The sequence below is a fragment of the Borostomias antarcticus genome, assembly GCF_949987555.1.
Source record: "Borostomias antarcticus genome assembly, chromosome: 2".
In the NCBI taxonomy this organism is placed as follows: domain Eukaryota; kingdom Metazoa; phylum Chordata; class Actinopteri; order Stomiiformes; family Stomiidae; genus Borostomias; species Borostomias antarcticus.
Genome location: NC_140235.1, coordinates 30873946 through 30898993, shown reverse-complemented (window position 1 = coordinate 30898993; position 25048 = coordinate 30873946). Strand labels below are relative to the sequence as shown.

The 25048-nt window shown below is 43.7% G+C and overlaps 3 protein-coding genes across 3 annotated transcripts in view; all 3 read right to left on the bottom strand.

Moving 5' to 3' along the window:
* Positions 1 to 1952: 1952 nt before the first annotated feature.
* On the bottom strand, positions 1953 to 6367 carry LOC311328652 (elastase-1-like). Its single transcript, XM_084461305.1, has 8 exons — positions 6261 to 6367; positions 6025 to 6140; positions 5725 to 5834; positions 5350 to 5478; positions 4512 to 4648; positions 2675 to 2820; positions 2196 to 2358; positions 1953 to 2008 (listed from the first exon to the last, which is right to left on the bottom strand). Exons 1-7 carry the CDS (start codon positions 6292 to 6294, stop codon positions 2197 to 2199), a joined length of 834 nt encoding a protein of 277 aa, XP_084317431.1. The 5' UTR covers positions 6295 to 6367; the 3' UTR covers positions 1953 to 2008; position 2196.
* Positions 6368 to 10653: 4286 nt separating this feature from the next.
* Positions 10654 to 17346, bottom strand: LOC311328674 (elastase-1-like). The gene is made up of 8 exons (XM_084461307.1): positions 17306 to 17346; positions 17058 to 17173; positions 16375 to 16481; positions 16005 to 16133; positions 14979 to 15115; positions 14661 to 14806; positions 10932 to 11094; positions 10654 to 10714 (listed from the first exon to the last, which is right to left on the bottom strand). The coding sequence occupies exons 1-7, from the start codon at positions 17337 to 17339 to the stop codon at positions 10933 to 10935; spliced, it is 831 nt and encodes a 276-aa protein (XP_084317433.1). The 5' UTR covers positions 17340 to 17346; the 3' UTR covers positions 10654 to 10714; position 10932.
* Positions 17347 to 19121: 1775 nt separating this feature from the next.
* Positions 19122 to 25048, bottom strand: part of LOC311322299 (tetratricopeptide repeat protein 21B-like) — a gene marked incomplete at both ends in the record, with an annotated part of 20557 nt that continues 14630 nt past the window's right edge. Inside the window, 7 exons of the mRNA XM_084454360.1 lie at positions 19122 to 19199; positions 19311 to 19378; positions 20480 to 20600; positions 21654 to 21878; positions 22890 to 23082; positions 23838 to 23999; positions 24801 to 24966. Coding sequence (XP_084310486.1) covers positions 19122 to 19199; positions 19311 to 19378; positions 20480 to 20600; positions 21654 to 21878; positions 22890 to 23082; positions 23838 to 23999; positions 24801 to 24966 — 1013 coding nt within the window. The remainder of the gene's footprint in view (positions 19200 to 19310; positions 19379 to 20479; positions 20601 to 21653; positions 21879 to 22889; positions 23083 to 23837; positions 24000 to 24800; positions 24967 to 25048) is intronic.

The window sequence follows — 25048 nt, the reverse complement described above, 5'->3', positions numbered from 1 at the left end:
TGATATTTGTAGGGCGGCTGTAGCTCAGTTGGTAGAGTGGGTCGTTCAATGATTGAAGGGTCAGTGGTTCAAATCCCAGCTCCGACTGTCCACATGTCGAAGTGTCCTTGAGCAAGACACCTAACCCCAAAATTGCTCCCAATGAGCAGGTTAGCACCTTGCATGGCAGCTACCGCCATTGGTGTGTGAATGTGTGTGTGTGAATGGGTGAATGAGAGGCCATTGTAAAGCGCTTTGAGTGCCGCTAAGGTGGAAAAGTGCTATATAAATGCAGTCCATTCACCATTTACATTGACAGATACTGTGATACTATGTTTCTATGAAGGTTGCTACAGTGAGGTGAGGAGTCTTGATGCTTTTCACATCTCATTGTGTGGTTCCTGGGAGTGAGCTTGAACAACAAACTGGACTGGAACTGAACACTGAGGAAAGGACAGAGCAGACCTTAGGAGGCGCAGGTCCTTGGATTGATCGAAAGCAGACACTATCTATACTTTGTAGATATTTAGAAATGAGCCAAAACCTTTTTCAAACAGTGGCCATATTGCATTTGGCCACCGTGGCGATGGCGTCCTCTCTAAATCATTAGAGCATGCCCTGGGCTATGTCATGGGCATGAACTTAGCCTCATATCTCCTTAAGGCCCCACTTCTTACATTCAGATGAAATTCTTCTTCCTCTGCTCTTTTCTTTGCCTGTTCTTCTTTCGACTCATTAACCTGATGCACCATAACCATCTGTAAACTCCCCGTTGGAAACTATTTGGGAAAGGGCAGGCCCTTTAAAAAATATGGTAACAATTTATAATAAGTGCACACTATGAAGCATTTAATAATATTACTTAATCAATCATTTATAAAGTGTTATTCATTCATTATTACACATTAATGAGGAGTTTATTAACACATTTATAAAGGTTTTATTCTTCATTAATAAGCTAATGTAAAATGTGTTTATTCACTGTTTTTTCATACTTTATAAACAATGTATTTATAATTTGTAAATAATGTATAATATCAATTACAAACAGGTTTTTCATGAGTTGTTAAAGGTTCATCAGGTTGTTTATAACATGGAAGTTAATGATTGACTAACTATTTTTAAGTACTTTATGCATGCATTTATCCATGTAATGAATTACACATGCACAAATGGTTAGTAAGTGGGTTAATAGATGCTTTATAAATATTTTATAATACTATAATTCATGATGAATTCAAGTACTGTAGTTATAAAGCATTTACTAGGCCATTGGTAAAGTATTATCTGGGAGTTGATCTAAAGTGTAAACAATCTATGCTTTACACAGCATTTATTAATGAGATATTAAGGCTGGCAATGCAATTGCGATCGATTTCAACTAGTCTGCAGTTATTTGCAGGGGTGCAATAAATGAAAATTCTCTCTCTCTCTCTGTCCTTCTCTCTAATCTTTTAATATGATGATACAGTAGAGTAGGATCAAAACATTTACTTTGTACTCAGCTGCAATGTAATAAATAGTAATTAGCTTTAACATCACTTTGACCATTCTTGCTCTAGTTTAACCCATAATCAACTAGTATTTCCACAGAAGTCATGCAGCCTACAATGGAGTCAGATAATCAGGATTTTAATATGTTTAACCCTTTCTCGTTCAGGCTAATGCGGGAGGGGGGGGGGGGGGTTGGTTCTATTAACAATATATAAATCACTCCACAACTTCAAAACCAATAGCTATTATCACATTTAAACTTGATAGTCCAGAGACGTACATGCTAATTTCAATTAGCCTATGGCTTTTCTTATTGATACTACTTTGACCATAATCAATTTAAATTCTTCTGTGTGAAACATTTGCTTATATGAACATGTGCTATATGAATAAAATTTACTTTGACAAGATGCAGCACATTAGTTTGTGCCCCCATTTGACAAGCCTCGCTTTGAAAGAACAGACAAACCACAATTAAATGACTCTTAGAAAATTCCCTTTTATTCTGACAGAGAATCGTCTACTTCTTGATGACCTGTAAGGGAATAGTATTGGTATAAGAAATAACATTAAACTAGAATTAAGGAAGCTGTTCCTGAATTAAATAATATAATTTCTAATTCTATAAATAGTGATGAGACAACTGCAAACATCATTGATCGCAGCTATGTTACTGGAAAAAATAAGTGATAATCAGAAGAAGAGAGAGGAGAAGGACTTACTTTAGTACATTTCGGAGTGCATCCACCCAATAAAAGAGGACACCCTGGTGAAGACAGTGGGCTTGTTCACCTGGTTGCAATTTCCAGATGGGCCATAGCTGACCACACCATGGACCCTCCAGGCGCCATCAGTGTAACAGCTCAGAGGACCTCCAGAGTCACCCTGGAACAGCCGCAGACAAGAGAGTCATGGTTGTGTTGGATAGATTTCAGATGCCATTTTAGATTACTGAGAATGTTAAAAAATGTATGTTGCCTCGCTTAGTGCAGTGCAGCATCAACTGAGTGTAAAAGTCATGTCAGTGGTCTAAGTTGTCTCTATTAGCAGAGTGATGAGACAGGGAGATCAGAACAGGATATGAATAACTCTAACTGGACTGGTGTGTGGTGTTTGAATGGGTCCAGAAGACGTTAGTTTTGAATGTAGAATGTTGATGTGAATGCATGTTATCAGTGTGACTGCAGCTCTGCTCCAGTACCTGGCAGCCAGCGATGATTCCGTCTCCACCAGCGCACACCATGGTCTTCAGGGCGATGCTGCCCCACCACTCATGGGTAGAGCAGACAGAGTGCTCCACCACGGAGATTGGCGCCTCCTGCAGGATGGCAGCCTCACTGCCGCCGGCTGAGGAAAGGGGTGGGCAAGTTAGAAGGATTTTGTGTAATTATTAAGACAAAATAAGAATAGAATGGAATTAGAGTAATTTTATGTCACCTAAGCAGGCAATCACAGCCCTATACTGTGTATGTTAGCAATTGTGTGTGTGTGTGTGTGTGTGTGTGTGTGTGTGTGTGTGTGTTCAAGATTATTATAGTTAACCAAAACTACAGTAACAAAAAAATGAAAACTAGGTGTGAGAAAATGTTTTAGTTACTGTAACTGAAATAAAGATAAAAACTAGGCTTTACAGAAAAAACTATAACTAAAAAAAACTGTACTGTGTGTTTACAAAACTAACTAAAATAAACTATAATTATAGAGAAAATGTCTTTAGTTTTAGTCTTTTCATTTATTACAGCACAGTATAGTACAGATTTATGTATTTTTACTCTGAAAGAGATGGTTGAAACTTATAGAGAATGAAGTCATCCAGCTGCTGACTAACCTGGACATATTGGTACCAGTGCCTTCTACACTGAGTTTAAACCCTTTTTTGTATCCCCGTCTTGTATTTATATTGTTGTATGTGTTTTTTATATGGACCAGTGTCCAGCGATTAATAAAGGTGATTGATTGATTGATTGATTAATTGATTGATTGATTGATTATTCGTATTTTGGGTGGATATGACATCTTTCCTCCATTTTTTAGCTGTGCCCCTGTGCAGAAGCAAGCTGATGTACCCCAGATAGTTTGTTTCACATGGAGTGAAACAACGTGAGCTTGTAAGATCAGGATGGTCTCACAAGGCTAGTGCAGGAGTAAAAAACCTATAACTATTACTGAAACTAATAAAAACTAAACCTTAGCATTTAAAAAAAAAAAAACGAAACTAGCAAACACACTTTAAAAAACGAATTAAAACTTAACTGAAATTGAAAACAAAAAGGTAAAACGATATAAAAATAAAAACTAATGAAAAAATAAAAACTATTATAATCTTGGTTGTTTCTCTCCATGTGAAAAAAACATCTGGCACACATCAGATTATGTCTGCACAGGGGCACAGTAAAAAAAATTGAGGATAGATTTCATATCCACCTAAAATACTAGACTTATGTATGAAATGAAAAAGACCAAAATCAAAGACATTTTCTCTACAATTTTAGTTATTTGTAGTTTTTTTTGTGAAGCCTAGTTTTTGTTTTTATTTCAGTTAACAAAAATTCTTGATAATAACCTTGACACACACAATTGTTAACATCTACAGTATAGGGCTGTGATTGCCAGCTTAGGTGTCATTTTAATTTTTGTTAATTTGTAAACACAATACAGTTTTAGTTAGTTATCGTTTTATGTAAAACTTATTTTTACTTTATTTCAGTTAACTAAAATGCTTTTAAGACCTAGTTTTCATTTTGTAGTTAGTTAACTATAATAACCTTGGAAACAATGTGAGCTTGTGAGCTCAGGATAGTTTTACAAAGCGAGCTCAGGAGAAAAAAGACATTAAACTAATACTGAAATTAATAAAAACTAAACTAAAACTAAGCATTTAAAGAAAATGAAAAGTAAACTAAATTAGCAAACCCACTTTTGAAACTAATTAAAACTAAACAAATTGAAAACCAAAAAGTTAAAACGATATAAAATTAAAAACGAATGAAAAAAGCTAAACTATTATAACGTTTGTGTGTGTGTGTTTGCGTACTCACTAGCCAGAAGTCCCCAGCCGGTGATGTAGCACTGGAAGCCATGGGGCAGCATCTGATTGGGCATGGGCAGTTGGGCGAAGGCCATAAACCCGTTATCGTAGGCAGGAGTGGCCAATCTCAGCAGAGCAATATCATTCCTGACACAAAATCACACACCATAGTGTAGTTATCAAAAAAACACACACATTGTTTTCAGTGGGTGTGTAACACACGTCACTGCGTCGCTCGTCAATTATCTCGACAACCGGCCACAGTATGAAGATAATATGCGGCAGGTGTGTTGCTCAGGACCCAAGGACGTGCATGTGTCGCAGGTGATTTTTTTTTAAATCTGCGGTTCTGCTAAAAAAAAATCCGGTTTCGCCCATTCCCAACAGACCCGCAACCCAACGGCCAGAAGGACCCAGTGTGGCGCTCAATTCTCTAGCCAAGTTGGGGCAGGACAAATGCAAGACCTGGAGCGGAGTCATTGGAATGGAACTCACTTCTCTGGCTACCATCACCATAGGAGAGTGGGTAGAATGTGGTTACTATGTTTATCTCAATTTGATGGATGAAATGTACGTAAATGGAAATTGTTAGAACTATAATGCTGCAATACTACTGCTATAACACAAAAAAAAACAATTGGAAAGATGCATTTTCATGGAGTCCATTGCACTTCAGAATTATATCTTATACTTGCCCCTTACCCCATTGCAGCGGGCAAGGGCCTACAGTAGTCTCATGAACATCACTTTAAAGAGCTACGCCACTGAAAAACTAGCGATTGGATGGCGCGGGTGGGCAGCATTTATACTGAGTGAATTTGAACTTCTTCACCTCCCTCCATCTTTACCCTTTGCCCAGGTCATTGGTCCAGCCAGGGTGTACAATGATCCTCTCCAGTTTATGGTTCTGCTCACTGCCATCATCCTCATACAGGTTGTATTCTCCCAGGACGACACGGTAGTTAGAAGTCTCTCGGCTGTGGCAAGGGACACAGGGAAATACAATACAAGAGCATATCATCTGTACTAGCAGAAATATTCAGCCTTCAACCAGAATATGATCATCCTGATATGGCCATTTCTATTTCAAGAACAAATAGTGAATGTTAAGTTCTTTGTAATAGGGTGAGGTACTTAAAAATAAAATGTGTTTTATCAGACAAATAAACAAGCTTTTGGAAGGTTGTATATATGACATAAGGCATAGCCAATAAGAGCTTCACCTAATGATACAGTGGGCTGCGGTGATTGCGTAGAAGGGATCAATGATGGTGGCCCCACAGATGTGGTAGTAGTACATATTGCTACTGTAGTAGTCATACTGGAGGGAGACCTGGGGAAAAAGATACAGTACACCTGTCTGATAAGTCACTTAGAGAGAGGGAGTTTGAGGTCAGTTTACAGATATTACTCAAGAGATGTATTGCATATACTTAATTCAACATATCATCAACAGGAAAGATTATAACTGATCATTATAGGATGCTCAGGATCAATGTACGATGAGGCAGAGTGTGTGTTACCTGCCAACGCCAGATGTTGGGCTGAGCGTCCGACCCTCCTACCACCCTCTCTGTCTCTGCCTGTCTCTCATTGTGGACAGCAAGGTTCAGGGGGGGCACCCTGGCACAGATCACCCCTGAGATACACAAACACATCCACCATGCATGGCAATAGGTTTTCAATTGTAATAATCATGCAGTGAATTGTCAAATTATTATGAGGTTTATGTTTCTGCTGCTTATTTCCTTCATCTTACCAATGCAAGAGAAGAGAGCCACAAGTCGCCACATCCTGGACCAGTTATGTGACCAGTACCAGCTGCCTGTTACCTTTATACCAACTTGCAGTGGAAAGACCTTCAGAGGTGTTGTCCAACAAGACCTTAACCTGTCAGTTTGGTGGGAACATGTTCATAGTCAAATTATTTTGGCAAAGCTGGTGTGACACCAACCTGGCCAAAAATCTGTCTCTAGGTGTAGAACAGGTGACTTACTGTTTGAAACGACCACCTAACCAGAACATTTGAATACTTACTTACATAATTGTTATTCAACACAGTTCCTCTTCAACTTTCTTCAGCTTGCTCCCTATTGGCTGGGAGATACCCTTCCCCCAATTTATATGCAAAATACTTGAGCTTCTAATGGCCAAATCATCATTGTTTTCGGACTCGGACTCACCCCATGCTCACAAAGTTTTAGGTTTCTTGTGTGTAACATGGCAATACTACAGTCATGTTTGGTCTTTATCTGATACACAAGCCCTGGGGGACAACATGATATTTGTATTGACAGATACTGTATGTTTCTATGAAGGTTGCTACAGTGAGGTGAGGAGTCTTGGTGCTTCTCAGATCTCATTGTCTGGTTCCTGGGAGTGAGCTTGAACAACAAACTGGACTGGACAGACAACACTGAGGAAAGGACAGAGCAGACTGTTCTTCCTTAGGAGGCTCAGGTCCTTTGATGTATGTAGCAGACTGCTGTGGAAAAAATGCCGAAAATAAGGTTTAACAGAGACTCCTGGAATAGAGCATGTTTTGTTTTAAAAGTTAAAATACACCACTGAAGATTAATTTTGTGAATTCTTGAACCTGTTCAAGATCTAGAGACGTTGGTGTCACGCCAGCTTTGCCAAAAGATAAAATGTGACTTTATATGAATATGTTCCCCACAACCTGTTGAACCGACAGGTTAAGGTCTTGTTGCACAACACATCTGAAGGTATTTCCACTGCAAGTAACAGGCAGCTGGTACTGGTCACATAACTGGTCTAGGATGTTGCGACCTGTGGTAAGATAAAGGAAATACACAGCAGAAACATAAACAAGTATTTCCACAGAAGTCACGTAGCCTACAATGGAGTCAGATCGGCTAATCAAGATTTTAAGAATTTTTGTTGTTGTCCAGTTTACCCTTCCTCATTCAGGCTAAGGGGGGGCACTTTTGGTTATATTACCAATATAAAATCCCTCCACAACTTTGAAACCAATTGCTATTATCACATGTAAACGTAATAGTCCAGAGACGTACATGCTAATTTCAACTAGCCTATGGCTATTCTTATTGATACTACTTTTATCATAATCAATTGAAATTCTTAACACAATTATTAGCCATATTATAAATCATCCTATAGTAAACAAACACATACTGTGCAAGATTGCCGTTTTTGACCACTTCTGTAGTTCATTTATAGCATAACTGACATTAGGATGAGTATCACCCAGGCAAGACCAAATGTTTTGCTTGCTGACCCTCCTCCTCCATGGAGCAGTGGTATGAGCTTGTTTGCAGCAGTTGACACATAGATGCTGATCAAAGTGGTTTCATAACTTAAAGGACAGGTTCAGAATGTTGCATTATAAGCCTGGCTTATTAAGCCATGTTATAAGGTTCAAATACACCAGAAACTCTCATTTTCAAAGACAGGAAACTCACTGAGTAGTTACTGGTGTACATTGATGTTCTGGCAAAAAAAATCACCACAAAGTATGCTTCCGATCCACACCTAACCAATGTTCCGATCCACACTTAACCAATGTTCCGATCCACACTTAACCAATGTTCCGATCCACACTTAACCAATGTTCCGATCCACACTTAACCAATGTTTCGATCCAAACCTAACCAATGTTCCGATCCACACTTAACCAATGTTCCGATCCACACTTACTGTAACCAATGTTCCGATCCACACTTAACCAATGTTCCGATCCACACCTAACCAATGTTCCTAATCACACTTAACCAATGTTCCGATCCACCCCTAACCAATGTTCCGATCCACACTTAACCAATGTTCCGATCCACACTTACTGTAACCAATGTTCCGATCCACACTTAACCAATGTTCCGATCCACACCTAACCAATGTTCCTAATCACACTTAACCAATCTCCTGATCCAACCCTAACCAATGTTCCGATCCACACCTAACCAATGTTTTACCAGATTTTAGAGAAATCGTAACACATAGAGAGACGTGTACTGTATTAAAAAGTTCACAACAGGGAAGATCGCCGCAATAGTTTTCTAGACATTGCCCATTCAATCAGTGCGTGACCCAGGTGAACGACATGTTCGGGGAAGGCCAGGACAGATTTACAATATAACCAGCTGTAGGATTGCGTAACCTGGGAACATGCAGACTCTCATTGACAGGACAAAGTAAAAATGTGAAGATTAATTAGCATTCACCTCATTTGTAAACAGTCTTTTGATGATCCAGAAACTGATTACATGACTGCGGGAGAGCTGTATAGCCTATCACAGTCCATGTTCATTGAGGGACAGATGAGGCTTTTGAAAAAATTGATTCTGAGAAAGTGAGAATTTATGCATTGAAATGAGCATAGATGTGCTGTGTCAGTTTCATCTTCTCCCTCACCATTGCTCTCTCTATCATGCAGATGTTTGGCAGATGTCCCCAATTCGGTTCCACATGTGTCACTATTGAAACATTGCTCTGATGCATGCAAAATTTGGGCTCATGAGGTAAAACAATGTGAAGATTCAGGTTTGTGGGAAGCCACTATTGAACTGTACTGTATGTCGAATTGAATCCATCGTTGAAAGTTTTTAGAGCTCTTGTTGTGAACCTTTGTTTCTGTTGAACCAGTACCTGTTAAAATGAGAGGGCCGGCTCTGAGAGAGACCCTAATCACCAGACGATGTTAAAGTTAAAGTCCCACTGATTGTCACACACCTGAGTGTGTGAAATTTGTTCTTCGCATTTGACCCATCCCCTGGGGGGGCAGTGAGCAGCAGCGGCACACTCAGGAATCATTTGGTGATCTAACCCCCCAATTCCAACCCTTGATGCTGAGTGCCAATCATGGAGGTAATGGGTTGCATTTTTATAGTCTTTCTTTGGTATGACCCGGCCGGGGATTGAACCCACAACCTCCCAGTCTCTGGGCAGACACTCTACCACTAGGCCACAGAGCTGTTTACATGTAGTGCTGTGTTACTGTGCAACCCTGTCGACTGCTTTATCTCAGATTCATAGGTTAAAGAGGTGCTGATGACTCCTGCTGATTGCAATCTCCCCAAATTTGCGATTGGGTCGTCATCACGGGCTTCCAACAACACAGCTGGAGGCAGAGGCAGTGGTTTGGAGTGATACCAGGTGTTGCTGACCACTCCCACATTCTGAAGATGGCAGGACGAGTGACCTGGGTCCATGTAAACCACTGCAAAGCGGCACCAGAACCTTCTGAGACACAAACACAACGACCAGATCACCACCAGCAATAGGAGAGAGCCAAAGTGCCACCTGTTGACTGCCATGGCGATTTCATATTGCACATTCACGCATTCCTGAGACTAACACCTAGATAAACAAAGGCTCCACGATGGACCAGCGAAGACATCCTGCAAACACCTGTTTTCTGTTCTACATTGCTGTTAATGAAGATGAACTGTAGAAGTATGATGATATTCGTGATTAATTGATTTTTCTTTATTCACAGGATTCTTGCCCTGACAAAAACAGATTTAATTTGCTTAAACTTTCTTATTTTTGTGTTATCAATAAATGATAAAAAGGGAGGAATGTGATGTAAAATTCTGTGTTAGTAGACATTATTTGAATTCATTTGACATACTAGACCTTGGTCTCTCTTTAACAGTGTCTGTTGTTTAGGCCACAGAACTGGCCTCTCATACCTTGGCTGGAGAATATAATCCTACTTTGTAATCTTATGTTTTTGTAGAAGTAACTGTCTGTCTGCTCGAGCCCCAGCCTTGTCGTCAAAACAGGAATCCAGCTGGACTGGGGGGTGGGAAGCGAGGGCTGGGAAGTAACTCAGACCCCCAGGGTTCTCCCTTTGACTGTGTCAGTGTCGACTGGGCCGCCATTTCTCACATTGCAGACTGCTGTGTGCATGAAGCAACTGAGGTTTGACAGTCCCCTTCTCGAGATGGGTTCTTGGGGGTGTTTGCATGTTATTGTGCTGTTTGTATGTATTGTATGAGGCTACTATGCTGCTTGCATGTACTGTAATAAACTTTGTTAAACTTAGAATGTTGGCATTCACTCTCTCCTGAAAAGTTCAAGTGGAAGTGTACCAAGGTATGTGCTGCGAGTGAAAATAGTTTCTGCCCCCATTTGACGAGCCAAACTTTGAAAGAACAGATAAACCACAATTAAATGTCTCTTAGAAAATGTCATTTTATTCTGATAGAGAATCTTCTACCTCTTGATGACCTGTAAGGGAATAGTATTGGTATAAGAAATAACATTAAATTAGAATTAAGGAAGCTGTTCCTGAATTAAATTGATACAAAATGACAACACATCCTCTGATATTGAATAATAGTGGTGAGACAACTGTGTTGTCATTAATCAAACATCATTGATTGCAGCTATGCTACTGAAAAAAATAAGTGTCATAATCAGAAGAAGAGAGAGGAGAAGGACTTACTTTAATACATTTCGGAGTACATCCACAACATAAAAGAGGACACCCTGGTGAAGACAGTGGGCTTGTACAACTGGTTGCAATTTCCAGCTGGGCCATAGCTGACCACACCATGGACCCTCCAGGCGCCATCAATGTAACAGCTCAGAGGACCTCCAGAGTCACCCTGGAACAGCCGCAGACAAGAGAGTCATGGTTGTGTTGGATAGATTTCAGATGCCATTTTAGAGAGAGGCTTAAAGTCGCACTGAAATGAAAAAAGCATTCTTTCCCATTTTGGTTCACATAATTGGTCATAGTGTTCAACGATGTATGCCAACAAAATTACAATATTCTACTTTTGTTGTAATCTTATATCAAAGTATATAATTTCTTACTTCCTGGAAAACGGTAGGTCACGTGCAATGACGACAACAGGTACCTTAGATTTTAGGCCAATAATCTCACAACATCCACCCGTCAATCAATGCTATCCTTCTGTCGAATCTGTCTAAAGTTCTTAAAACCCGTCCACTTGTCAATGTTCCAATCAAATTCCTCTAAACATATGTCCCACCCTCATAGCTTGTTTGCGTCGGAAATACGTCAAACTAGGGAAGTTAGATGATCGCAAACGTCCGTTTCAGTGCGACTTTAAGTTATTAATAACCTTAAAAAAATGTTATGTCGCCTCGCTTAGTGCAGTGCAGCATCAACTGAGTGTAAAAGTCGTGTCAGTGGTCTAAGTTGTCTCTACTAGCAGAGTGATGACACAGGGAGATCAGAACAGGATATGACTAACTCTAACTGGACTGGTGTGTGGGTGTTTGAATGGATCCAGAAGCTGTTAGTTTTTAATGTAGAATGTGAATGCATGTTGTCAGTGTGGGGGCGAGGCAGACACCTTCTCGTGGTGCCTCCCATCAGTAGCTGCAATTAACCACCGTACGCAAAGCAAAGTCTGCAAACTGAGGGCCGCCACGCAGGCTGGTGTTCGGCTGCCACAGGTGGGGAGAGCAGCCGGCGGAGCTTGCCCCGCCGGCTCCCAACCCAGAATTCTGCAGCTGAACTCCGAAGGCCTCACCCCCAGTAAAATCTACGTCATCAAGCACTTGGCCTGCATCACCAAGGCCCTCATCATCCTCCTCCAAGAGACCCACTGTGAAACAGCAGATAAGCTAGTTCTTCCAAATTTCGGCCTAGCTGGGTCTACCCTAAGCAGGAAGCATGCCCTCGCTATGTTCGTCCATCAAAGGTTGAACTGGACTCTCGTCGACCAATTCCTGACCAGCTTGGAGATTGAGTGGTTGTGCGTGGATGTTGGCGGCTTTAAAATTGTCAACGTATACAAGCCTCCGCCCTCGCAAATCACACTAGTGCATCTCCCAGTCTTCCCTCACCCCTGCCTCTATGCTGGCGACTTTAACTGCCAGCACGAGGATTGGGGGTACAGCACCAATACATCCGACGGAGAGAACCTGGCTGCTTGGGCAGCTAACAACAGCCTGGCCCTACTGTACGATCCCAAGGGCACAGCCAGCTGTGTCTCAGGTCGCTGGAAAACTGGGACGAACCCTGACTTGGCATTTGTGAGCGTCAGCGTTGACAACCGGCGTTGACAACCCTGATAGACGCATGCTAGGACAGTTCCCGTGGTCCCAACATCGACCATCGCTGATTACCATGCCTAAACTCGTGGACCTCATCCCGCGCGAGACACTCCCCCCATCACTGCCCCATCTCTGCAAACAAAATCGCATCACAATTTGTGAAAAGTGGGACATACGAGGGCAAAGACCGTGAATCATCACGTCTCGTGGCAAAAGAAGTGTCTGACCTCTGGAAGGCCACAACTCCTAGCGGCAGTAACATCTCCGGTGAATTCACACCGGAGGAGTTCGCTGCTGCCCTCCAGCATGTAAAGCCAGGGAAAGCCCCGGGGCCAGGTTCAATCTGCCCGGAGCTTATACTCCATGCCGCGCCTGCCATGAGCGGTTAAGAGCGTTCCTCTCTTCCTGCTTATGCCAACTCAAGATCCCCAAAATCTAGAAGGAGCCCTAGTTGTCGCGATCCCTAAGCCGAACAAGCCTGAAGGGGACCCCAAAAGTTTCCGCCCCATCTCTCTGTTATGTATCCCCTTCAAGATCCTCGAGCGTCTCATCTACGCCCGCGTCGAACCAATCATCGACCCGCTGCTCCCACAAGGAGTAGGCCGGGTTCAGACGTGGGAGATCGACCGTAGACCAAGTCATGTTGATGACTCAAGACATCAAGGACAGCTAAAAAGAAGGCCGGAGCCATCTTTATAGACCTGACGGCTGCCTACGACACCGTATGGCACCGCGGCCTCACCTACAAGCTACTCCGCCTGCTGCCGGACAGGCACATTCTCAGCATGATCATGGAGCTTGTCCGAAACCACAGCTTCACCCTCACCACCGGTAGCAGACAGCGAAGCAGGTTGCGACGCCTTAAGAACGGCATCCCCCAGGGATCTGCCCTGGCCCCCCTCCTTTATAACATCTACACCTACGACCAGCCTACTACAGTCTCCAGGAAGTATGCCTATGCAGACGACCTTGCGCTGGTGTACTCAGCTGGAGACTGGCAGGCCGTGGAGGCACTGGGCCAGGACAAGCAGACACTAGCGGCATACCTCCGGAAATGGAGATTGAAGCTCAGCGAGGCAAAGACAGTGTCGGCGGCCTTCCACCTTAACAAGGAAGCCAAACGTAAGCTCCGAGTGCACACCGATGGAACACTCCTTCCATATAACTCCGAACCAACCTATCTCGGCGTGACATTGGACAGGTCGCTCACATTCCGCCGACACTTTGAGTCACTGCGCAAGAAGTTAACAGCTTATGTGGCGTTGATGAGGCAACTGGTCCGATCAGGCTGGGGTGCCAGTGCAAAAACACTGCGTACGGCAGCCCTAGCCCTGGTCTACTCAACCAGTGAATATTGCGCACCGGTCTGGTGTCGCAGCGCTGACACCCATCTCAGCGACCCGCCTATCAACGAAGCCTTGCGCATCGTGACAGGATGCCTGCGTCTCACTCCTGTGGACAACCTTCCCATCTTCGCAGGCATCCAGCCCGCTGGCCTCCGCCGCACAGGAACCACAGCACGTCTCGCCTGCCGGGCCGTGGAGCCTAACCACCTGCTCCACGACAGGCTCACCGTAACAGTGGAGCCTCCCCGAAGTCTCAAGTCGAGACACTTTTTTGTGCCTGCCGCACGGGATCTCCTGCAGCAATGCAGAGATCTTAACATCAGCGAGGCAGGATAGGCAGACCACATCTGTCGTGCCGAGTGGGGGGCAAACATCTCCAGACTCCATGATTTCATCCCGGTCGCCGGTCCTTCCTCTCCCGGGATGGAGTTACCCAGACCGGCGTGGGTGAGGCTTAATTGCCTCCGGACCGGCGTTGAACGCTTCCGCTCTTCGATGCACAGATGGGGCTTGGTACCCTGTGCGGCGTACGAGTGGGGCGCAAACTGCAGACCATGTCATCCAGGACTGTCCGACAGACCGGACACCCAATGGAATGCATGGCCTGACGGTTTTGAATGACGAAATGGTGACATGGCTCCTAGAGGTGTGCCCGGATATATAGCCCGGGTGAACCCTCACCCAGGCTCGGGGTGGTAAAAGGATAGCCACTCGGCCCCGAGCCTGGGGGGGAGAGAACAATAACAACCAACCCATACGAAGAAGTGTGTCTGCATGCCAGAGCTCTGCTCCAGTACCTGGCAGCCAGAGATGATCCCGTCTCCACCAGCGCACACCATGGTCTTCAGGGCGATGCTGCCCCACCACTGATGGGTAGAGCAAACAGAGTGCTCCACCACAGAGATGAGCGCCTCCTGCAGGATGGCAGGCTCACTGCCGCCGGCTGAGGAAAGGGGAGGGTGAGAAGGATTTTGTGACAAAATAAGAATAGAATGGAATTAGAGTAATTTTATGTCACCTAAGCAGGCAATCACAGCCCTATACTGTATATGTAAGCAATTGTATGTATGTGTGTGTGTGTGTGTGTGTGTGTGTGTGTGTGTGTGCGCACTCACTAGCCAGAAGTCCCCAGCCGGTGATGTAGCACTGGAAGCCATGGGGCAGCATCTGGTCCGGTGCGGGCAGCTCAGCCATGCCCATAAACCCGTTGTCGTAGGCAGGAGTGGCCAATCTCAGCAGGGCAATATCATTCCTGACAAACAAACATGCACACCAGAGTGTAGTTATCATTGTTTTCAATGGGTGTGTAACACACGTCACTGTGTTTGAGCTGTGGTCCAACGCATGACTAGCCTACATCCTTTTTACTATGATCCCAGGAAATCTACGTGTCTGGGACCCAATTATTTCAACAACCGGCCATGGCCACAGTATGACGTTGATATGCGAAGTGAAATTTAAGTTGTTTGGATCTGCAGTTCTGCAAAGAAAATCCACTAGTTTCAGCCCGTTACCCACAGGCCCACTACCCAACGGCCACTAAGACCCAGTGTGGGGCTCCATTCTCTAGCCAAGTTGGGGCAGGACACACACAAGACCTGGAGCTCAGTCACCGGAATGGAGTTCTCCTGCACTTCTCTGGCTACCATCACCGTAGGAGTGGGTGGAATGTGGTCACTGCTCCAGTAGGTTATCTCGCTAAACCATGTTGCGCTAACCAGGCTTGCATATGGTTTTGTTTACATCATGATCAAGTAAATATTGAGGTAGAAAAAAGGCAAATGCAGATACTTTTAAACCAGGACTCAATTTGATGGGTGAAATGTAGGAAACTGTAAATGGAAATCATTAGACCCATAATACTGCGATACCAGCTGCTATAGCAAAAACTAAATATGATCGGTATAACCATGTAGTCCATTACACCTCAGAATTATTTTTTCTATTTGCACCTTAACACATTGCTAAGGGAAGTGGGTAGGGGGGCACGCACAATGTGAACTAGTCTCATAAACACCACTTTAAACAGCCACGCCACCGAAAAACTAACAATTCGATGGCGTGGGTGGGTATTTATACTGAGGAGTGATTCAGCTCGATTACAGGTGCATTGGCCTGTCTTCACCTCCCTCCATCTTTACCCTTTGCCCAGGTCATTGGTCCAGCCAGGGTGTACAATGATCCTCTCCACTTTATGGTTCTGCTCACTGCCATCATCCTCATACAGGTTGTATTCTCCCAGGACGACACGGTAGTGAGAAGGCTCTCGGCTGTGGCGAGGGACACAGGGAAATACAATACAAGAGCATATCATCTGTACTAGCAGAAATATTCAGCCTTCAACCAGAATATGATCATCCTGATATGGCCATTTCTTTTTCAAGAACAAATTGTGAATGTTAAGCTCTTTGTAAAAGGCTGAGTTACATTTAAACGTTTTTTATCAGACAAATAAACAAGCTTTTGGATGGTTCTATATTTGACATAAGGCATAGCCAATAAGAGCTTCACCTCATGATACAGTGGGCTGCGGTCATTACGTAGAAGGGATCAATGATGGTGCCTCCACAGATGTGGTAGAAGGCGTTGGCGTTGTATGGGTCAAACTGGAGGGAGACCTGGGAAAGAGATACAGAACCAGACTGATTAGTCACTTAGAGAGAGGGAGTTTGAGGTGATGTCAGCCTGGATGTGTGTATAATATGTGTATCCCTAGACATATCTATTCATACACACAGGATAAACTGTGTGTACAGTATGCACATATTACATTACAGTGATTTAGCAGATGCTTTTATCCAAAGTGACGAACAATAATTGCATTAAACGTAGGAAAAGCCAATGTACAACTACTTGCCAGAACTCACAAGTGCATCTCCTTTCTAAAACAAGTGACATAAAAGAGCATAATCTAGTGCTGAAGGCAAAGTGCAAGAAGAGCAATCTCAGGCTAATCTCAAGCTATCTATTGTATACTCTACTCATGCTGTACGTTTGGATGTATATAGTCCTTGTTCTTCTTTTTAAGCTTATTGCTACCATGCATAGTCTGTAACTGCACTTCCAATCTCTGCTGTAATTTGGGGTATTGCATACTAGTATAGGTAATTCAACATCTTATCAACAGGAAAGATTACAACTGATCATTATTGGATGCTCAGGATCAATGTACGATGCGGCAGAGTGTGTGTTACCTGCCAACGCCAGACGTTGGGCTGAGCGTCCGACCCTCCTACCACCCTCTCTGTCTCTGCCTGTCTCTCATTGTGGACAGCAAGGTTAAGGGGGGGCGCCCTGGCACAGATCACCCCTGAGATACACAAACACATCCACCATGCATGGCAATAGGTTTTCAAGAATGCTCATTTGTAATAATCATGCAGTGAATTGTCAAATTATTATGAGGTTTATGTTTCTGCTGCTTATATTTCATTTATCTTACCAATGCAAGAGAAGAGAGCCACAAGTCGCCACATCCTGGACCAGTTATGTGACTGGACCAGTTATGTACCATCTTACCTTTATACTGTACCAATTTGCACAGGAAATACCCTCAGAGGTGTTGTGCAGAAAGACCTGTTGGTTCGAGTTCATGTGGGGAACATGCTTGTATCAAGTCACATTTTATCTTTTGGCAAAGCTGGTGTGACACCAACCTGGCCAAAAATCTGGTGTGGAAAAGCATGCAGAAGAACAGATACTCTTCAGTCCAGTCCCTGGCCAGGACTTGGACTAAGCACTCGGGCGCCATGAACGATGGCTGCCCACTGCTCCCGGCTGCCTCTGGAGGAGGCTTGGATGGGAGGAATGCAGGGAACAATTTCTACCGGCGACACCTGAAGAATAAAGCATGTATGTTGTGTGTTGTTGTGCTGTGTTCGCTGCTCACGCGTGATGCAATTCACTGTCACTGTGTGGCCAATAAAAATCCACTTTCCAATCGTGCATGCAGCAGCCCGTTAAAGTTAGTTCCTTCAAGTCCCGAGTGATGTACTCCACAGCGATGATTTTGAGTAGGCTATGTGCATTCAAATAAATGTAGTTGCCCTCAAATAAACACAATCTAAGGCCTCGTCTCTGATTCATTAGTCCATCATCCCAGTCAATAATTTTCCAACAAATATTCTAGATCTGTTTTCCATGTTGATCGCTGCCAGTAGCTAGATAGCTAATGTGTGATGATTATGATTGACAACCAGGTGAATAGTGGGACAAACATGACAAGTTTTGATTGGATAAGCTATTCCAATGTTAAAGGAGTAGTAACGGGAAAAATGCATGTTTAGCCCTGTTTTAAGGTTACTTATGATCATATACAATGGTTCAGATCAAAACGTTGACAAAACTGGCACTTTTGAGAAAGTTGATAATTGCTCTACCACCGTTTTGGTCACACAATGGATGTGGGTGGGAACCTTGAAAAATCTTTCAAAAACATGTTAAACTCTCGATTTCAAAGACAAGAAACTGGATGTGTACAAGTGTTTTCTAATATCCACCAGTTTTATTCAGTGTATTCACATTTTCTTCACAAAATTTCTGCACAACAGTAAGAGAGAAATAAGATTTCTGTGCGCATGGACACATTCTGAGATCTTTTATTTATATTGTTCAATATATTTTCACTGCTTTGAGCATGCACACATTTTCTTCACCAAATGTACCCTTTCCTAGCTCATATTTCAAGAAACTCACTGATCAACTATTTAAACAACTTATATTTGTAGCTTTGCTACTGTGAGCTGATTTTACTGTAAAAAACAACAACACAGAAACAGTCCAGGTACTTTGGCCTTGTCACTCAGTTGCATATTTCCTAACCACAGAAACAAAGTCAGCTGAACACACACAGGCTGTGGGGAACATGATTAAAAACATGTAGCTGCAACCAACTGGATAGGTGACAGGTCAACAAGAATAAAAAGGACTTGTTTCAAATTTATTTTGACTGTTTATTCATTCAAATGCGACTTGTAATGCTACAGTAGTGCAACTTACCTCGGTAGTAGACAAACGTGTGCATGAAACAGTGTATAAAAATGTAGTATGATAAATAGACAGACAGTCCAACTCTTCAAAGGAAATACAAAATCTGTGTGAAAGTGTGTAACATTTCAAAAGGAATATAATGGTATGTTGAAATAAAGTAAAATATAACAAAGCACCTCTATAGTGCATTGGAGCAGAAGGATGTGTGTATATGCTTGTGATATTGTGATTGCTATCGATGACAGATGGAAGGGAGGTACAGCAGGTGCTTACGGCCTGAGGGCGGACCGAGCGCGCTCCAGAACCTCGGTCCGGATGAGAGGGTAGTCAGGGTGCTCAGTCAGGACCTGGGCGGAGAGTACTGTTCTTAGATATCTCTTAGTCAATTTCAATAATCCCATAGACAGAAGTCTGAGGTTTATTGTAATCAGAAGAAGTAATACAACGGCAGCACAAACCTTGTGACACACATCAATGGCATCTGTGTATCTCTTGGATTTCAGGTAGTTGAATGCCAGCCTGAAGCCTTTGGAAGGAATAGAGGTAGATCACATTATCTCTAGGCTACATTAGTGTCCAGGAAGCCATCTAAAGCACTCTGCTTTTGAGGACAGTTCACTTTTACGGCCAGATTTTGTACCCTCGACTACACATTAGCATACTGTAGGCCTACTGGTTACAATGATTTGTGTGAAATTTGCAAGTGTAAGGATTATTTTAAACATTAACTGATTTTTCATGAACTAATTTTCCCATCTATCTAGGACACTTGCAAATGTCTGCCCAGAGACAGGGGATTCCACTTCATGAATACAGTATTGAGAACTGGTTCTGGAGCCTAGTGGCCCATAGGGCAGGAGCCTATCTCCTGTTTCCTTAGCGTGAGACAGCTTGATGTACAAGTACACCCCCTGGACATGACGCTAGTATGTCGCAGGGACTCACCCCCAATCCAACCCTTGATGCTGAGTGCCAAGCAGGGAGGCATCGGGTACCATTTTTTAATAGTCTTTGGTATGACTCGGCCGGGGATCGAACTCACAACCTCCCAGTCTCAGGGCGGACACTCTAACCACAAGGCCACTGAGCTGAATAAAGTATATACACTCCCAATTGCATGGGAGTAATTACAATTGTTATATTTCATAAAAGCCTACATTAGATCAGATGTCAACTGTAGGTTACATGATAGACATGCAACAATTCCCAATAGACGATCCCAACCCGACTGACGCAACATTTATTAGGCTACGTTACCAGAAGTCTCGCGATAGATGTTTTTCAAACCGGCAGAATATTTGCAACCTACAAATGCGACAAGGGGTCCTTAGCTGAGACAATTGTGCAACACTGGAATTTTCTGGCTTTACATAGGTTCAAGCTCTCCATGGCTGAAATCAATTTTAAACACACAAAACCTTCATTTAAACATGGTTGTTTGCACCTGACAGCAGGCGCAATCTGTTCGAATGAACACGCAATTCACTCAATTGAGATTTCTTTAGTCTCGCTAATTTCTATTTTTGGCTGATTTCACTCACTTTGTTGTCTGCTCCCTCTCCCTCACACACATACACACACACACACACACACACACACACACACACACACACACACACACACGTACCAATGCTGGGGTTGACTTTGTTGCTGTGTACCCAGGCCTGTTTGTAGAGCTCAGAAGCATCGTTGTAGCTCTTCTCGGTCTCACTCATGAAGCCCAGGTACTCATATGCCCGACTGCACGACTGCAACACACAGATAACACAGCTTATACCTTAAACCAAGTGCGGCGTGGGCATGAACAGAGAAGGCAGGTTAAAGATAGGGTGAATATTCCACCGTATCAAATAATAAAGCATTATGGAATGAGAATCAGTGGGATGTCACGGATATCGCCGCGGCTAGCGGGAGTGGTTAGGCACGACACGCAGAGGAGTTACACCGTTACACCCCGCTAGCCGTGGCGATATCCGTGACATCCCACGGCTTCGAGTTCCATAATGCTTTTATACAACGGTTGCTACATTTATCCGTCAATATAAAAAAAAAGACAAAAAAAAAAAAAAAAAAGACAATACGAACTTTAAATAAATGTATTTTTAATGGAACTATTTGTTAATAATTTGCAGATACTTCCGCTGAAAAAGGGAACCTTGCCAGGCAATGACAATGCTACAGCAGATCTTTGTAAACATTGATCTGGACACTGCCACCGCTACTAATAAGAGGTGGATTGATATTAAAATATGTGCTGTGGTGGATACACATTTGCATAGTATTGAGACATTCACCAGAGAGTTAGGAATTCAGAACGAGAACTAACAGCTAGTTCAAATGTCAGATGTGTTTAGCTCGTGCGTTGGATACTTTCTGGGTTGCTAGGCTACGAGAGAGGAGACGTTAGTGGTTACATACATGTTTATACTTGCTACTTTGTTGTTACCTCGACTGCGCTGTAACTTTTGTTGTTTTTTATGTGAGAGTAAATAACTAGACTCGACTTGCCTTACGTCTACCGTCTCCCCGTTATTGTACTCCCACAGTGCGCACATTTCATTTTAGCGTGGGGACATCGTGGTTATCGCCACGGCTGGAATGCAAACTGACCAATAGAGACAATGGACCGGATCTGTACCGTTGTATAATAATCTGTATCAAATAATCTATCAACAAGCTCTTATTGACCATCACCAACAGAACAGACCTGTCTTGAGAGAGGTCCCAGACCAAAACTTCACCGTTGAATTGCATGGTGTGTGTGCGTGTGTGTATTACTTTCTCTATGCCTCAAAGCTGACCTTGTTGTATTTGATACAGCGACGTAGCAGGTCTTGGGCGATGTCATATTTGCCAGACTTGATGTAGATGTCAGAGAGCAGCAGCCAGGCCATCTCCAGGTCTTCGGCCAGCTCCTCACTCCACTCCACCTTGGTCAGCCTCTTCAGCTGGTTCCTGGCCCGGGGAGTCTGCTTCAGCAACATGAAGGCCTGGCCCATGGCCAGCAGGCAGGCCACGTTGTTCGCCTGGGGGATGCACACCCACACATACATACATACATACATACATACATACTGTAAACACGCACACACAAAGTAACTAACTGAAGAGACTTCAAATAGCGAAAGGTAGAAGCCAATAGTCTCAAAAAAGACCACATGACTTTCAACAATACAGTAATGAAGTGTCTATCAAGCAGTAATGCGGTGTCTATCAAGCCTCGTCCATGCTGAGGACTACCTTATGGCTGCGACATGGTTTTAGTAGGCAGTGTAACACCGTGTCCTAACTGCTTGACGCGAGCAACAGAACGCGACATCGCATGCTTGCTGTCCTAACTGAAACCGTTAAATTTCATGTTCTGTTACGTCATTTGTCTATATTCCCAACTGAAGACAGTTAAAGAACGAACGCCTGTCAACGCGAGCGACAGGAGGAAAATAGGAACAGGGCGAGGGTCAAAAGGGCAGTTAAAACGTTGCGCCGCTTCGTGCTGCGTCGCTCGCGTCCAGTTAGGACATAACAATAGAAAACAAAGCAATGGAACGCATTTTGTCGCTGACGCTCGCTCGCGTCACGTGTAGTTAGGACACGGTGTAATGGGAGAAACTGTGCTCTGAAAACACTTGTTTTTGTTATCCCTACACTCTTGCTGTCATGTGGGCTTGAGTCAGTCACATACAAATCTATTGCTTCTTTGCATGCATTCATTGTCCTGCACACGTAGCTCTAGCCTAGAAGCCAGAAGCAACAAAAAAAAACTATCTAGAACAGTTATGGTGAGTGGGAGAGCTAATTTCTGTAAATCAAGTCCAGACTGATCTGTGGAGAGCAGAATGTGAGCTCGCGTGATCAGGATGGCGATGCTAAGCTAACGTTACTCTGCATGTAGTAGTGGGCCCGCCCATTTTGTGATGTAAAATGACCTTTCTTGCATAGTTGCGGCAACCATGTATTGGCTCTTCGAGGACACACACACACAAGTATGTAGGTACACAAGCAGGCAGGTACCCTGTCACACTGCAACACCAGCCTACCTTAGAGGAGGCCATGTCAGTGAAGACCTGCAGAGCATTCTGGACCTGTTTGGGTTCTCTGGTGGCCATGAGACACAGGTTGGTGAGAAGTGTGACCTTGTCTGTCTGCTGGGGGGTAGAGGGCCTGAACTCCTTCACCAGGTTCTGGGCCGTGAACACTCCCTCCTGGTCCCTTTGCTCCCTGTCCCTCCTACTGTGGGAGGGAGGAGAGATATGAGGCGTTAGATTTTAATACAAAAATGTTTTAATTTCACACATTTTTACCGTTTATCTTTGACGGGTCTTCCTTGCAAAACATATTTGATCTTAATGGTATCCTCCTAAGGTTATAATAGTGGACACACCATCCACTCCAATCCAGAATCTCCAATGGCTGCTCAAGCCAAAAATATCCTTGCTGGGTTGTCTACTTCCTGAATTGAAGATGGACATCAGTCAGAATAAGGTATGTGTGTGTGTGTGTGTGTGAGGGGGGTGGGGGTCATTGGTTGACTGTGCTGACATACTGTAGGGGTTGGTCCATGTGCAGTGGCTATCTACATCCTAACGTTATAAACTGGTTCCTTTATTGAGCTAAGAACCTGGGGGGGGGGGGGCACGTCTTCATTTATCCAGTTTCAAATGTCCATTAGATATCCATAGGAGTCAGGCTCATCGGACAGGATAGAAGCACCAGATTTGCCCTAGAATGTATTGCACCCTCTTGGCTTCAAAGATATTGCCATTTTGTTGAGGCTTGGACACTTGAATCCTGGTAAATAAAGGTAAAGTTAAAGTCCTCCAAGCTAATAAAAAAAAGGTAGCTAACATACAGTAGCTAATTTGGAATTTTTGCAATTTCAAGTCGGTGTTCACCTCCCATAAACTGACCTGCCGTACATGCAATAAAGTCTGAAGAAAATGAAATGAAAAACGTATCACAAGAAGGCCTATAGTGCCGTACAGTACCTCGACTCCTCCTGTTGGACCTCAAACACCTCTCCTCCGATGGTCTCGTTGTCCGGGTTCAGGCAAATGCGGACCATGAGCTCCAGAGCCAGCTCGCCCCAATGCGTGTCTCTCCGGGCCTTGTTCAGGTGGAAGAGCGCCTCGCTCACACTGCACACATGCCTGGAGAGGGGAGAACCAATACAGCAGGAGGCCTGAAAATTCACTGTTCCCTCTTAATTAACTATGGTCATTTTGAGCTTTTCATAGGGAAAAAGTCTATACCCAGAACCTTTAAAGGGACAATATGTAAGTTACTGTATGCTAGAGCCTGCTCAAGGAGTTTGGGTACACCATCCATGGGGTACACCCACACTCCAAAATAAGGCCATGTCAGTGTCCTGCTCAAGGATACTTCAGCACAATGCCAGGAGTTGGGATCAAACCATGGACCTTGTTATCCCAAGCCTGCCGCTCTACCTCCAGAGCTACAACGTTTATACCTGGTACACGTTTCGAGCGACAATGCTCTTCCTCAGACAACTCAGAGTTCAGAGTTCCTCTGAGTTGTCTGAGGAAGAGCGTTGTCGCTCGAAACGTCACAGCTATATTTTTTGTCCATAAATAATCTAAATGGGAGCTACAGTGTGCGGACTCTTACTTTCTTTGATATTTCAAAGCTTAAAATCCTACATATTGGACTTTTAAGGTACCTTTCATGCTTTTAAAGCCATAATCGGTAGTTGGTGAAACAGTACCACGCTGCTCCAGCTGGCTACAGTAGCTCTGAGTTGTTTACCAACATAGCTTTGAGAATTAAATCATCGGCAACGACAGCACACGATCCATGACATTTTCATTTAAAGGCTTCTGTTCAGTTGCAGCCTCACTTCAACTCATATTACTGTTTGAAGACATTCAGAGAAAGGGAAATGCATGTGTTTCAGGGACTTCCTGTGTGTTCCCCGTGGCTGTCTCTCTCACCAGAAGAAGAGGCCTCTGCAGTAGTGGTAGCCTGGCTCCGTGGTCGCCCTGTGATTGAGACTTTCCACCTTCTCAAACATCTCCAGAGCCTGGAGATCTGTGTGTTCCTGGAGCCTGCCTAGTCTCCTGAGCATAAGGGTGCACTTGGCCAGGCAAATGTAGTTATCTGGTGCCACAGAGATGGTACAAACAGCACTGTTATCGTTATAGTTATACAGTAGGTCTGTGTACCTGGTTCACTCACAGAA